Consider the following 15116-nt stretch of genomic DNA (forward strand, 5'->3'; position numbering starts at 1 on the left):
TAACTTGATGATTTATTAATAAAATGATCTATTTGTTATGAAATCAAAAACCTTAAGGGACATAATGTAATTTCTAGGCATAATGTAATTTCTAAAACCACATAGAATAATTTTTAATTTAAGTAAATCTCAAGGGATATGTTTGTAATTTACCCTAAAAAAACGTGTAAAAAAAATAAGGAGCTAATGCGACTCAAAAAAAATTAAAAAGCCGACTTTTAACCTAGTCGCCAAAAAGGCCCAAATCTGCTAACAGTAGCATAGAAGCTTCTAGCGCACCCACGTGATACCTATTACAGGGTCTACCACCTATTTCTGCATCTCCCCAACCAAATCTGTCCACATTAGGATTACTCGTTAATGGTTGATCAAATTTGATGAATTCACCTTCTGAAACAAGAACTTCTGGTCCTTGAGAGCTAATATCAACCCCTTAACGTCCATCCGATGCATCTGCCTATCCCGTCTTTTCTTTTTGTATGATTTTACTTAACGTACCAGCTGCACCACCTTAGAAATATGCTAGTAGCACGGTGAGCATATTAATGTAAGGTCTATTTTGAAAAAAGAAAAGCAAAAAGATGCTTTCTGGTTAGTGAAGGCTTCCACTCTATCTATATCCTTTGCCCTTTCACCCGGATCGGTTGCTACCTTCTCTCTTCTAAAGGTGATGGCTTTGTTAGCACTATCTAATTTTCTCATTTCTATCGAAGGTACACCGGGATCTTCCTTTCATCAGTGGCTTGCTGCTTTCTTGTCGGCACCTTCCCTCAGGTCAGTTCAGTAGTACATGGCTTCCGTACCCAACTTTAGAGAGGGTACGAAAAGGTGATAAAAATAAACACTTTTAACATTGTAGTTAAATTTATATTAAATATTTTTAGCTAAAAACAAAAAGATAAAAATAAGATATAATTTTATATTAAAAATAAAATTTAGAGAGTTAATAAGTGTGCTAATAATATAATATATATGTATATTACAATGTATATGTATATTACGTAACAGTAGTGCTAGAGGCCTCGAATTTGCCTCGAATGCGATTTTTTTTTTTTTTTTTGGGAGGGGGGGGTTTTGTGGGTTACTTTTTTTGTTTTATTTTGTTTTATTTAGGATGGTTATGTGTAGGGATATACCCAAAAAATTAAACATTCCGTACCAACTCATCGTATAAAATTATATGAAATTAATAACTGATCAGTCAATTTTATCACTCAACCAGTCCTACTTAATTGATTGATTAGTTAGACTGCTGGTTAAAATTTGTTAATTCCATATAATTTTGTACGATAAGTTGGTGCGGAATGTCTAATTTTTTGGTACACTTTTACACATGACTACCTTTAAAAAAAATAAAAATAAAAATAAAAAAACCAAACTAACACAGCCCAACAGATAAAATAAAATAAAATAAAATTAAAAAAATTGATCAGTCAATTTTATCATCCAATCAGTTCAACCTAACTCACTTGCAGAATGTCTAGTTCTTTAGCACATCCCTATACATAAACTACCCTTGCAAAAAGAAAAGAAAAAAAAAAAATTCAAGGCAAATTCAAGACCTCAGGCATTTTTCATTATGTAAAGTCAAAAAACAAACAAAAAATTATTAAAAATATTATCATCCTCACCCCTTCTCTCTCTCTGTTACTCTTCCCCTCCTCTTCTCTCTCCTGACCTATTAATAATACTATGCATCAAAATTGTCCCTCTCCCATCCCTCCCTCCATCCAAACCTCGTGTTTATCAAACTATTTTTCACAGTTCTTACCCCAAAAAACCTATTCTCCACAGTTATCAATAATGTTTTGCACGTAACTATTAAAAAGATTGTTGCATTCCTAATTTTTGTCACCATTAAAAACAAAAATCCAAAAAATCTCCCACGAATCAAATAAAATCCTTTTACATCATCATTAGTCTTATTCCAAATAAAAACCAATAACAAAAAAGTGGGGCCTACTGATGTGCGTATTGACTTTACATTCTACCTTCTCTCCTCCGAGGGGCACATGTTATGAAGTCATCCACTCTCAGAATCATCTCAGCAGTCCGTGGCTGACAACAACACTGCCTGCTTCACTTTGAATGCTTCGCATATCCCAAGTTCCTCCATATCTCCTACCTCCAAAAATAATTAACCCCCCGATGTCACATGCCACCAAATGGCCAGAAATTTATGACAGCTGCCTGGAAAAGATAAATGTAGCTCAAACAGACAGACACCCCCACCCGTCAAAGATATGAAGGAATTTATCATATGAAAAATGTTTCAGACCCATTAATTGACCACTAATGACATGGTATTCCGTGAATCTCACTATTGATGTGATAATTGAATGATGATAGAGTGCTCTACATTGAGCTCTACTTATGTGACAATGAAAAAAAAAAAAAAAAAAGCGATCAAAACATCACATCAATGGTGGACCCCACTCATTAGAGCTCCTTTAGAGCTCTCGGTTTAGAGCTATCAAACATTTTTGGTGATAGTTTGGCCTTCGTTTTTTTGTTTTTTTTGCACTGCCAACTTATTAGAGCTAACATTAGTGCTACCAAATTAGAGTACTGAATCAGTGTTGTTTATCATATAAGACGTATTCAAAAGTGTCAATGAAGTGACCGACATTATAAATTTGATTTTTTAATTAAGACATAATGAATAAGTAGTCCTCTCCAGAACTGTTCGCGCTTCTTAGCCAAGAAGCTAAAGCATGAGAGATTACACATGCATAATGCATTCATCTATTCTATAATTTAAACTGTATTACTTACAGATCCAGAAATAACATCAAGCCCTGCATTGCTTCCTTCCTTGTGGTGCTCTTCTCGGAACTGGGCAACCAACTCAGCACTGTCCAAACCAGCATTGTCAGCAATGATTGTTGGAATGGCTACGAGTGCCCGTGAGAAAGCTTCCATAGCATGAGATTTCTTCCCAGGAGTCTTCCGGGCCAGTTCGTCTACTGCCTTTGCCATGACCATCTCAGGCTATCCACCACCAAGCAAAACCCTGCTGTCATTTACCGTCTGAGACAACACACACAAGGCATCATGCAGAGACCTTTCAGCTTCATCAAGGACGTGATTACAGCCAAAATTAGTGAAAAACACAAACATCAAAATCTAACACCGACATCAGTGATAAATCACCGGTATTCTAAATTCCCCAAAAGCAACAAAAGATACATTGTCAAGAAAACCCATGTTATCTTAGCCCAAGTCTAGTGCTCCCACATGCCCAATCGTTAAAGTGAAATGACAGTCAGCTGAGAAATTAGTTTGGTTAACATTTAAATATGTTTGTGAAGTTCAATCTTTAAACCGAAGTAACTAACAACACAAGTAGGATCACAAAATTGCACTCTCTCATATTATGATTTAAGTTAAGAGATGGCAAGAGTGTGAAACGATCACAACAGTACAAGAAAAACCAAAGAGAATTACATAAAGCTGCCAAATAATGTACCTACCTTGCACCTCGCAATACTATTGTGCATGCCTGACCCATTTCCACGCCAGAAAAGTGGATCAATTTGTCCTCACCAATCATAATTTCCTCAATGAGCTTGCAAAGGTTGATGCAATCTCACCACCAGTAACTAGTGCCAGGTGCTCAATCCCATCGAAATCAGCATGTTCAATTGCAAGTATTCCTGCATCGGCAAAGAGTTCCTCTAGAAAATTGTAGATTAACTGTCGGTTAACAAAGCAGTTTATCCCAAGAGCTATAATCTTTTGCACCTTCTCCCTCATCTGTTCCTTCTCAGCCCCTTCAATCTCAGCAACCCTAGACATTGAATCAACGCGAACACAGGCACCATAAATTTTTACTTTATCTGCGTCCATTGCAGTATTTGCCACCAAGATCTTCGCATTTTCAATGTGTTTCGGTCCAATACCTATTCTCTTGTCTAGAATGAATTTGCCAGAGAACAAAATACCAATTACACTAGAAAACATTAAGCAGAACAAGCTCAAAATATCATATAGAAGAAAATAAGATGAAGTAAAGGATAACTGAACCTTCTTTTGGTTGCTAACAAAAAGAGAAGGAAAGGCAAATGTAATTTGAACTCTGGAATTGTTTTTTTCCCTTGTGTATTCACAAAAAGTGAACTTGGTGGCACAAAGCTTGAGAGGATACTGGACCTACTTGGCAATTCCTCCACAAACACAGAACCCTGTCAGTCATGTTGAAATAAAACTCATTTTTGGTGCATGACACCACACACACACGCGCACATACACACAGGGTTTCAGCCTTCTGCCCTCGGAATGGGAGCATGCTTAATATTCACATTTTTCTAGATGAAAATTATACTATCTGGATTTTTTTATTTTCTTTTTGAGGTATAAAAGTCATACTAACTAGTAGCCGCAGCAGAAGATAACCAACTCAACAAAACCAAAGTGAGACTGAGTTGAGCAGACGTTTCTATGTGCCGAAACCTCAAAATATGCAAATTTTAACATTCAAAATAATCACTAGCTTTTCTCAGAAACCAAAAGAGATTTGGGCAAAGCTGTCTATGTAGTTGTAGACATGTCAAAAGAATGATACAAGGACTCAGAGTTTGAGAAATGTCAAAGAAAGCATAAACATACAGGAAGGAACTCATCAGCCAAAAGTTGGTAAAAGCAAGGCCCCCTCTATATTAGGTATGAAAGCAATGCTAGCTAAATCACATCAAATGAATTTCACAAGTTAAGATACCCACCCCTCATCTAAAAATGAATCCTTTAGTGATCCTCCAGGATTCTTAATAATCTTAATGGCCTCCAAGTTTGTGCTGCCCTGCCATTTCCATGAAAATGATCAGCACAACAACAAAGGATAAAATAATATTTCGTATGACCAGCAGTGTACAACAACAGAAGCTGTCTGAATGTACAAAGGAGATTGTAAATTACTAATCAAAGTGAAAAAGAAAGAAGAATAGTAGAGAAACAAACTACACATCGCTTGATACAAATGAGATCCTTTTTGAAATACATGAAGGACACACAAAACATCAAGAAAAGGAGAAGAGGGACACAAATTGCTCTTTCAAAGAAATTAAGACTAAGGAGTTCAGTGCATCTGCAAATGAGGGACACAAATTCCACATAAAGCCCTAACCATATGGGCATATGCAGTAAGAAATAAAAAGATTTGAAAGCCAACCATAGGCAGAGCCAGAATCTTCTATTGGTGAAAGTTGGGAAGTGGAGCCATGGGTCATACTTCGGATTTAGATCCTCTTCATGAGGCTTGTCAACAAAAATAAACAATGCAATGAATGGATTTTTTTAATTAATGATCAATTACAGGTTACAAACTAGGACAGAAACTATCCAACATTGTCATACAATGCAACTTACATCCTCCAACTAAAACAACTAAATGTGTATGAATTACTCACCTGTAGCCTCATAACAGCATCCACAGCCAGGTTAATAGAACAAAAATTGAAACTGAAATTTGTTATTAATATAGAAGAATACATGTTTCAAGTGATAACTAGGCACATTAAACAGTTACACTTTTCAGTTTTCACACCCAATTAATGTATTTGTGATTCGGACCATAAGAGCCTACAATTACAAAGTACAGAGAGTACTCCACCATCTTAAAGTTCACCAAGCAGAAGTCATCCATAACAACATCCATCAGAAGTCTAATGTTCCACATTGTTTGCTCCCAATATTTTCAGTTCCGTTACTTTGTTTCATATCCTTTTTACGATCATTGTTGAGACCTCTACTTCGGCCAATGCCCAGCTTCGGCAAACCACGATTCAATCCCTCGAGCAAGACACAAGCTTTACACCATTTCTGCACAACAAAACAACATATAAAATGGGTATTCTGATGATCCAGTCGACATGCATACAGGTAAATGCATCGCTAACTCAACTCAGATTGCCCTTTACAGAGTGTCTAGAGTCCATGGATGTCCAAACTAATCTTTCATTCCCATCAAAATAATTGACGAAAGCAAAACATTTGTAAAACATAAATTCATGAGAAACAATTCTAACTTACCAGCAGTCAAGCAAGTATAAATACAATGAGAGGATCAAAAGCTCTGAATCATTTTCAGGCCTGATTATCACTCATATCTTAATATCCCATCTTATCAAATATCAAGGTAAGTAAAATTGCAATGATAACAATGACATCAATTATTATTGCCTCTGAATAAATAGGTCACAGGCAAGGATGATCAGCCATAGGCTTCATCTCCTGACAAGTCTCTACATCATAAGACTGCCACATCCTCTTTTAAACATGAGCTATTCCACAACAAAGAAAATTACGAGCATGGAAGCCACTGGGGACCATACATGTTTCTGAGATGAACCAAGCTTGCTGGTTTTCTAGCACAATTAGGCATACGAAAGAGCCCTGAAAATATTTAAATGGATGTCCATAATGTTGGCAAAGCAGATTCCACTTGACCATAATGACATCAATTGATTCATTTCATCAAGGCTGAATACTCTACTATGAACAAGGAGAATCTTTCCAGTGCAATCATAAATAGGATAAAGAAATGCTATATATCAAAAGCATTCAACCATCCTAATTGCTCAATAAATCAGTCTCAAGGGAATTACTCAATAATCATGAAGTTTGTCAATAGAAAAGAAAAGTATGAAATGGGGAAAACATGCCCAAATATAAAGTGAAGGGTACAACCTACAGTATCCATTCTAAATCTCACTGAACTGAAGAAAAAAAGGTACCTCAAGTTGGACAATTAAATTGAAGGGTATTTGGTAAAAAATAAAAAATAAAAAAGAGAAGCAAATCTTCAAGCAAACATTTCTTTGTCATGAATATATAGTATTACTAATACATTTCCTCCCCAAAACCAGGAAGTTAAAAGGTTCAAACTTTATTATTTGCTACGAAAGAAAGTGAAAATATTTGTCAAAAATGGATACAACTATAAAGGTATCAGTCATATTATTATTGTTATTATTTTGGTCTTGAATAGTATAAGGTCCCACCAAATATCGCCCAACCATCAAGTGTAAGTTTGAAATGCAGTTTCATTATTGTATATAATAAGCCTGTGAGCTGGTTGAATTCTACAATAACCATCTATTCACCAAAATCCGTGACTGTTCTAGGTTCAAGTCAAAACAAACTTGCCTGGCTAGAAATATAACCACAGCGTTCACAGATTCCCTGCTCTGGCATTTTTGTAGACGTGGAGATCCTGAAATCCTCACCTGATTTAATGATGTCAAGTATGGCTCTAGGTCTGCAGTAATGGACCATCAAGATGTTAAACCAAAAATAAAAGTAGAACAATATTTTTATCTTAGCAGGCTGCTGAAAAAATTACAAAATAATAACCTGATCCTTTCTAAATCTTTGATGAACTCACGTGCAAAGCCACGATAAGCATTTGGGGAATAAATGCCTGTAATTTCAGCAGCAGACAAAATTTTAAATATAGCAATACAAACAAGGGACATTATTAAAAAATGTACAGCCATGGTACATAATGACAAAATATTGAAGCAAAAAAAAAAATCATCATCCCATCAAAGAACCAATTACGGAAAACAAAGAAAATTATAAAGGAAAAATCACCATCCAAAATAAATAAAATATCTCAAATGCCAGTATGAGGAGTCACAGAAGAAGGCATATGAAGGAAAATATGTACAGCAACACTTGAAAAGAGAAATATAGCATGTAGTGTTAGACGTGATAATTCCATTTCCTGGGGAGAGCTTGGGAAGGAAACTGTGAGTAAATGTGGCCTCCTAGAAAATAAAAATGAGAAGGGGTTGAAAATTACATTCAGTGGAGAAGTAGTCCAGCCTCTTAAAATATGCATACGTGAACAGCTGGTTAAGGTTTGGCAACTAAAAGGAATCAATAAAAAATCAGATTAATATAAAAATGCCAACTTTAGGCACAAATCATCAACCCAATGGAAAGGATATATAACAATCTCCTTTTCATAGGTATACTTAAATGGCTTGCATCTTGGAATTGGTCCATCTTCTCCAGTGGTTATAGATGTGCATCGACTCAACCTACAACAGAACAGCATAATCTCAGCTCACCAAATAAACAAAACTTAAAGAAAAAGAAACCTTAGATGAGATATTACCTAGCAATATCACCTCGTAATATGTTTAAAAGAACTGTTTCAGCAATATCATCTGCATTATGCCCAGTAGCTAGCTTGTCTACTTTCAGCAATGCGGCACCACGATCAAGGGCCTTGCAGAGAAAGCATTCCATCATTACAATCAAACTCAATGCATTTTTCATTACAAAAAATCAAGGTGAGAAAGTTGCCACCAGATGTGGTCGGGGGTAGAAGAAGTGTCCACTTGCAACAAAAATCAGATGAAGAAAATAGCAAACTGAAAAATCAAGCAAGCTAATTTTTTTTTTTTTTAAGAAGCCTGAGTTGGATTCACTGCTGATAACACCTAAATGCTTGAAGTGGTAGAATATGAAACATTTAGAAATAAGGATAAAAAAAATGGGAGTGCTTGATCAAATACCCATTTTCAATCCCTTAACACTTAAGTCCAGGTGCAGATTACTGCATCCAGAAACAAGGGCAGGAAAAAAGAGAAATTAAGTTCATCAATTTGAAAATGCATAACTGCTCTACCTGGCGACGGAAAACACCACAAAATGTGCAATTGTTCTTTAACCCAATAATCTTCACTATTTCGTCCATGGTCCATCCGTACAGTTCCTTGTAAGACACCACTTTTAGTGGTAGTCCATACTGAAAAAGGAAAAAAGGAAAAAAGGACACACATAAGCACACAGGACTCGTAGAATAAAAGATGCAAAAGATTAAAAACCATTTTATTAGCTAAAATAAAATAGAAGTGCTTAGAACAGCAAGAACAGAAATTAACGAGTCAGCAACAACAGTAAAGAAAAGATTGCAGGACAAAAAGAAAAATCAAAATGCTGTGCTTCAAGAAAATAAATTAATGAACCAATAGCAGAATAAGCAAAAACAACCCAACTTGTGCTGAACTAAAAAATCAGGAGATTTGCTCACCTGGACTTCATTTCTTTTGACAGTTTCAAGTGAATCATCCCTATACCCTGTGATGCCTTCATCAACTGACAAGAGAAATAGATCTACGCCATAATTATGCCGACGATTCAGCTCTGACAACACATAAGCAAGCACTGTGGAATCTGCACAGAGGGGAAGAACAATATGAAATGAGAGGGGGAAACAATCGTGTTCATGGCTTTTGCCTGCAATCAGTCAGATAGAGATGTGACTAAAAATGCAACAGCATGACCTAACACATGCACACACCGAAAAACAAAACCAAAAAAAAAAAAAATAGTGCATAACCTCAGATCCTGCAGTGAGAACCCACAGGAAGGTACCTCTTTCTACAAACTCTCTCTCCAAAAATCACACATCAGAAAGATGGCAACATAGCATTTAAATTTAGGGGTACTTACGTGTAGGTCCCAATAAGTGGACTTATTGTCTAATCTATGGAAAAAAAATTTCATAAAAAAAGTCACTAATTGTAAGTTTTAACGACAATTTATAAAAATCATGACAAAAAAAAGTCACTAATTGTCAATTTTTAACGACATAAACAAAAAATTGTCACAAAAAAATTATTTTTAGCAACAATTTTACCAAAACTTATTTTCAATAGGACTTGATGGGAATTAAGTCCAACTATTAGGACTTATTAGTAGTTTACCCTTAAAATAATTTTTTTAATCTCTCATGCATGAAATGGGTGAGGAAACAAATGAAACTACACTTGCTTCTCTCTGTTTGTTATTCAATTACATCGACATCGAAACTGCAGTGTTTTTTTCTCAACTAGAAACATCTATATAATTATATCTATTCTATTATATTAAGTAGACAACTAACTTTGGCGGTGTCAACTTTGTCACACGATTTTGATTCCCAAAAACCCACACAGCAACACTGGCCTCGTTTGGGAAGTGGCTATTTTAGTAGACTATTTTAGTTTTTGGCTATTTTAAGTAGGCTAAAATTTTTGTGTTTGGGAAGATGATTGGATTTTTTTGTGGTTAGATGTGATGTTTGTGAGAGAAAAAGTGAAATGATTATGGGTTTGATGTGATATTTTGTCTTATTAGCTATTTTAGCCTATTTTGTCTTTTTGTGATTTTTAGCCTAAATTTGGCTATTTTTTTTCTTCCCAAACACCCCCACTATTTTCCCCAAATATTTATCTTCGCCTAGCAGTTATGATTATAGCTGCACTACAAATTAAAATCAATTGTCCATGATCTCCGTATTGACAGTTTCAATTGCACAGTCTTCTAGTCATTTTCTATGTCTAGTTCAGTTTTTCAAATCTACAAGACTATAAGTTCTCTAGTCAACATGATGCAGAAATATATAAGAAATTGCAATTCAAAAATACATGAAATACTTGGAAATCTAGAATCAGTAACAAAAAGTATTGGAATAATAAAAGATCAAAGAGGGAACGACTCGGAAGAAGAAGCAATAACCAACCTTTGCCACCAGAAGCGCCAATAGCAATGCGTTCCCCAGGCTTGAATAGCTGATTTTCCACAATTACACTGTGGATCTCATCCTCAAACACAGTGTAGAAACATTCCCTACAAATCTTTAAGGACACAAATTTTAACCCTACACAACAGATACAAATATGCATATATATATATATATATATATTAAAGAGTAAAACTTTGAGGAAAGGAAGAGAAGTGAGTGTACCTGTTCTAGGGTTTTGGGTCTTTTGAGGGCGGGCTTACTTTGGTTGCAGAGGGAGCAGAGTTGACCGTTCTTCTTCGGCTTAACCACCACCTCGGCTTCGTCCATTTTTTGTTTTTTATTATTTAAATCGAAACACCAATTCAAGAAAAGAGACTACCAGGAATCAATAACCACGAAACCACACTGTATAAACCCTCCACAACTCTCTTCTTGATCGCGCCTCCTCCGCCTGTAAACTGTTTTGAATTTCGCTGGATACGACTCCACACTGTATATGTCAACCCTCCACAACTCTCTTCTTGATCGCGCCTCCTCCGCCTGTAAACTGTTTTGAATTTCGCTGGATACGACTCCACACTGCATATATCAACCCTGCACAACTCTCTTTTTGTTTTTTTTCCCGTTAAAATGAACTATAAATACACGTTTTATGTTTGCTTACCATACAGAATTATTATGTAATTCTATCCTTTAATTTGTAATTACATACTAAATAATTATTTTTATTAATAAATTATTAAATTAATTAATTATTTTTAATAATTTTCTAAATATATTTCAATTAACAATTCATATAATTTTAATGTCATTAAAGAGAATAGTTAGAAATTTTACTTTTTCTGTTAATTTTGTAAAATAAAACATTCTATAAGGGATATTTATAATTTTTTAAATTATAGAGGATAATATGTATTTGAAGAAAATCTGAAGAAATTTATTTATAATTTACATTCTGTTACTGAAACAAAAATAAAAAAATAAATTGATTGACTATTTTTTTTTAAACTAAAGATCTTACAAATTTTTAGTCTTCTAATTTAGAAGAACTTTAAAAAAATTAGAAATTTATTAAAGAAACAAAATAACAAAAAAAAAATAATTGATTTAAAAACTTATTTGAATGTGGCTGGCTCTGTTTTGCGTTATTCTTATTGGAGTTACTTATAATTTATTTTTAAAATTTTAAGACTTTATGTAACAATATTTTGTATAATTTTCACTTATAACGAGATGGGAGCTTTTTTGATAAATCCATTTTCTAAGAGCTTTATTCCATCGAACTCATATTCTTTTTTACTATTCCATTAGGTCCAATTTGAGATAAGAAGACCAAAATACCATTTTCATCTACTTATGTTCCATTTAGTTCACATTATTTTCTTATGTTTCAATAAGTCCTATGGGTGACATAATTACCAAAATACCCTTAATGTAAATGTTCACACCGTCAATATAAATGTTTATATCGTTAATGTGTAGGGGCCCGGCTCATGTCGATCCTTGTGGGTGCCCGAAAAAATTCGAGTCGGGCCGGGCCGGCCCACAAGCCCAAAAAATAGGCCCGACTCGGCCCATTGATAATATGAATATTCACATTGACAAGTTAATATTCACATTGATAGGAGTGTAAAATTGGCCTGCGGCCCGTGGGTGGCCCGAAACCAGCCCGTCGCCCGGGGCGGGTCCGGGCCGGCCCGTTCACAATATGAATATTCACATTGACATATTAATATTAACATTAACATTGACAAGAGTGTAAAATTGGCCCATGACCCGTGGGCAGCCCGAAACCCGGGCCCGGGTCGGGGCGGTCTCGGCCCGGCCCGTTAACAATGTGACTATTCACATTGACATGTTAACATTCACATTGATAGGAGTGTAAAATTAGCCCCCAGCCTGTGGTCGGCCCGAAACCCGCCTACGGCTCGTGGGCTGCCTTGGGCAGGTACGGCCCAACCCGTTGATAATGCAAATATTCACATTGACATGTTAACATTCACATTGATAAGAGTATAAAATTAGTCTGCGCCCCGTGGCTGCCCGAAACTAGCCCACGGCCTGTGGGCGACCTGGGGCGGGCCTGACCCGGCCTGTTGACAATGTGAATATTCACATTGACATATTAACATTCACATTGATAAGAGTGTAAAATTGACTCGCGTCCCATGGGCGGCCCGGGGCGAGCCCGGTCCGGCCCGTTGACAATATGAATATTCACATTGACATATTAACATTCACATTGATAGGAGTGTAAAATTGACCCGTGGCCCGTGGGCGGCCCGAAACCCACCCGCTGCCCAGGACGGGCCCGGCCCAACTCGTTGACAATGTAAATATTCACATTGACATATTAACATTAACATTGATAAGAGTGTAAAATTAGCCCGTGACCCGTGGGCAGCCCGAAGCCCGGCCCCGGGCCGACGCGGGCCCGGCCCGTTGACAACGTGAATATTCACATTGACATGTTAACATTCACATTGATAAGAGTGTAACATTAGCCCGTGCCTCGTGGCTGCCCAAAATAAGCCCACGGCCCGTGGGCGGCCCGAGGCGGGCCCTGCCCGGCCTGTTAACAATGTGAATATTCACATTGACATGTTAACATTCACATTGATAAGAGTGTAAAATTGACTCGCATCCCATGGGCGGCCCAAAACCCGTGGGGCGGCCCGGGATGGCCGGGTTTGGGTCCGGGCCTACCCTGGGCCGCGGGCGAGCTTCGGGCAGCAGACAAGTTTTACACTCCTATCAATGTTAATGTTAACATGTCAATGTGAATATTCACATTGTCACGGGTCGGGCCAAGCCCGCTTCGGGCTGCGATCGGGCTTCGGGCCGCCCACGGGTTGGGGGCCAATTTTACACTCCTATCAATGTGAATGTTAACATGTCAATGTGAATATTCATATTGCCAACGGGCCGAGCCTGCCCTGGCCCGAGGTCGGGCTTTGGGCTGCCCACGGGTCACGGGCCAATTGTACACTCTTATCAATGTGAATGTTAACATGTCAATGTGAATATTCACATTGTCAACAGGCCGGGCCGGGGCCGCCCCGGGCCGCCTACGGGCCGTGGACGGGTTTCGGGCAACCACGGGGCACGGGCTAATTTTACACTCCTATCAATGTGCATGTTAACATGTCAATGTGAATATTCGCATTGTCACGGGTCGGGCCAAACCAGCCTGGGGTTGCGGTCGGGCTTCGGGCCGCCCACGGCCTGCGGGCCAATTTTACACTCTTATCAATGTGAATGTTAACATGTCAATGTGAATATTCACATTGTCAACAGGCCGGGCCGGGCCTGCCTCAGGCAACGGGCGGGCTTTTGGCCGTCCATGGGCTGCGGGCCAATTTTATACTCTTATCAATGTGAATGTTAACATGTCAATGTGAATATTCACATTGTCAACGGGCCGAACCGGGCCCGCCCCGGGCCGCGCCATGGGCCGCGGGTGGGTTTCGCTCTGCCACGGGACGAGGGCCAATTTTACACTCCTATTAATGTGAATGTTAACATGTCAATGTGAATATTCACATTGTCAACGGGCCGAGTCGGGCCCGCCCTGGGCTGCTGTCTAGTTTTATACTCTTATCAATGTGAATGTTAACATGTCAATGTGAACATTCACATTGTCAACAGGCCGAGCCGGGCCCGTCCACAGGCCGTGGGTGGGTTTCGGGCAGCTACGAGGCGCGGGCTAATTTTACACTCCTATCAATGTGAATGTTAACATGTCAATGTGAATATTCACATTGTCAATAGGCCGGGTCGGGCCCGCCCCGGGCTGCGGGCGGGCTTTTGGCCGCCCATGGGCCGTGGCCTAATTTTATACTCTTATCAATGTGAATGTTAACATATCAATGTGAATATTCACATTGTCAACGGGCCGGACCGGGCCCGCGCCCAGGCCTCTCATGGGCCGCGGACGGGTTTCGCGCTGCCACAGGACGGGGGCCAATTTTACACTCCTATTAATGTGAATTTTAACATGTCAATGTGAATATTCACATTGTCAACGGGCTGGGCCCGCCCTGGCTCGCGGGCGGGTTTCGGGCCGCCCACGGGCCAATTTACATTCCTATAAATGTGAATTTTAAAATATGAATGTTCACATCATTAAATTGCTAATCATTGAAAAAATATTTATAAAGTATCAAAATTAAATATAAGGGCATAAGTGTCCAAGAAAATAGTGTAAATCAAGAAAATGGACTTTATGGAATAAAACTATACGGACTAAATGGGTTAAAAAATTCATTCATGGATTTCTTGGGTTAAAACACTTCTAAATTGAACTTATCAATAAAAATCCCTAACGAGATACACTAAACAAATCTATAAAATCTTCTTCCAAATTTCAGTAGTTGAGTCAAAACGGCCACTATGATGATTTTATTTATTTATTTTATTTATTTATTTATTTATTTATTTTGAGAGAAGGTCCACTATGAATTATAAATTATTGGAATGAAATACAAATAGGATTATTCATTTGCAATATATTTTTCATTAACTTTTTATGAACCTAACGCAAAAAAATATATATATATTTTTATAGAATGATCATTAGGGATGGCAATTTGAACCTGAC

The 15116-nt window shown here is 37.6% G+C and overlaps 3 protein-coding genes across 9 annotated transcripts; all 3 read right to left on the bottom strand.

Moving 5' to 3' along the window:
- Nucleotides 1–1794: 1794 nt before the first annotated feature.
- On the bottom strand, nucleotides 1795–5438 carry LOC114307346 (T-complex protein 1 subunit beta). 7 transcript variants are annotated; one of them, XM_082922323.1, is made up of 7 exons: nucleotides 5406–5438; nucleotides 4722–4798; nucleotides 4027–4152; nucleotides 3745–3914; nucleotides 3474–3656; nucleotides 2776–3030; nucleotides 1795–2190 (listed from the first exon to the last, which is right to left on the bottom strand). In XM_082922323.1, exons 6-7 carry the CDS (start codon nucleotides 2983–2985, stop codon nucleotides 2152–2154), a joined length of 249 nt encoding a protein of 82 aa, XP_082778449.1. In that variant the 5' UTR covers nucleotides 2986–3030; nucleotides 3474–3656; nucleotides 3745–3914; nucleotides 4027–4152; nucleotides 4722–4798; nucleotides 5406–5438; the 3' UTR covers nucleotides 1795–2151. The 7 variants fall into 7 exon arrangements, with proteins under 7 accessions (XP_082778449.1, XP_082778448.1, XP_082778446.1 ...); XM_082922322.1 differs by having other exon boundaries at nucleotides 4027–4166; XM_082922320.1 differs by having other exon boundaries at nucleotides 3474–3914.
- LOC145822255 (T-complex protein 1 subunit beta-like) lies at nucleotides 3550–5653 on the bottom strand. Its single transcript, XM_082918875.1, has 4 exons — nucleotides 5595–5653; nucleotides 5406–5457; nucleotides 4722–4798; nucleotides 3550–3952 (listed from the first exon to the last, which is right to left on the bottom strand). The coding sequence occupies exons 1-4, from the start codon at nucleotides 5651–5653 to the stop codon at nucleotides 3550–3552; spliced, it is 591 nt and encodes a 196-aa protein (XP_082775001.1).
- On the bottom strand, nucleotides 5443–11168 carry LOC114307345 (cytoplasmic tRNA 2-thiolation protein 1). Its single transcript, XM_028252734.2, has 10 exons — nucleotides 10739–11168; nucleotides 10514–10628; nucleotides 9041–9183; nucleotides 8636–8755; nucleotides 8120–8232; nucleotides 7950–8042; nucleotides 7802–7842; nucleotides 7351–7417; nucleotides 7144–7255; nucleotides 5443–5817 (listed from the first exon to the last, which is right to left on the bottom strand). Exons 1-10 carry the CDS (start codon nucleotides 10841–10843, stop codon nucleotides 5653–5655), a joined length of 1074 nt encoding a protein of 357 aa, XP_028108535.2. The 5' UTR covers nucleotides 10844–11168; the 3' UTR covers nucleotides 5443–5652.
- Between the last annotated feature and the right edge of the window lie 3948 nt (nucleotides 11169–15116).

The sequence above is a fragment of the Camellia sinensis genome, chromosome 3, assembly GCF_055761805.1.
Source record: "Camellia sinensis isolate YWXY chromosome 3, ASM5576180v1, whole genome shotgun sequence".
In the NCBI taxonomy this organism is placed as follows: Eukaryota; Viridiplantae; Streptophyta; class Magnoliopsida; order Ericales; family Theaceae; genus Camellia; species Camellia sinensis.

Excerpts from the sequence above, each read along its gene's own strand:
- LOC145822255 (XM_082918875.1), bottom strand. The coding sequence starts at position 5,653 with ATGGATGTTGTTATGGATGACTTCTGCTTGGTGAACTTTAAGATGGTG. Across the intron at positions 5,458-5,594 it reads AAGATGGTGGAGTACTCTCT|TTTCAATTTTTGTTCTATTA; the intron begins GTACTTTGTAAT and ends AACAAATTTCAG. Across the intron at positions 3,953-4,721 it reads GATTCATTTTTAGATGAGGG|TGTAATTGGTATTTTGTTCT; the intron begins GTGGGTATCTTA and ends AATGTTTTCTAG.
- LOC114307346 (XM_082922323.1), bottom strand. The coding sequence starts at position 2,985 with ATGGTCATGGCAAAGGCAGTAGACGAACTGGCCCGGAAGACTCCTGGG. Across the intron at positions 2,191-2,775 it reads TTGATGTTATTTCTGGATCT|GCAGCTGTCATAAATTTCTG; the intron begins GTAAGTAATACA and ends TATCTTTTCCAG.
- LOC114307345 (XM_028252734.2), bottom strand. The coding sequence starts at position 10,843 with ATGGACGAAGCCGAGGTGGTGGTTAAGCCGAAGAAGAACGGTCAACTC. Across the intron at positions 8,233-8,635 it reads GTGGTGTTTTCCGTCGCCAG|GCCCTTGATCGTGGTGCCGC; the intron begins GTAGAGCAGTTA and ends TTTCTCTGCAAG. Across the intron at positions 7,843-7,949 it reads TATGAAAAGGAGATTGTTAT|GTATGCATATTTTAAGAGGC; the intron begins ATATCCTTTCCA and ends CCAGCTGTTCAC.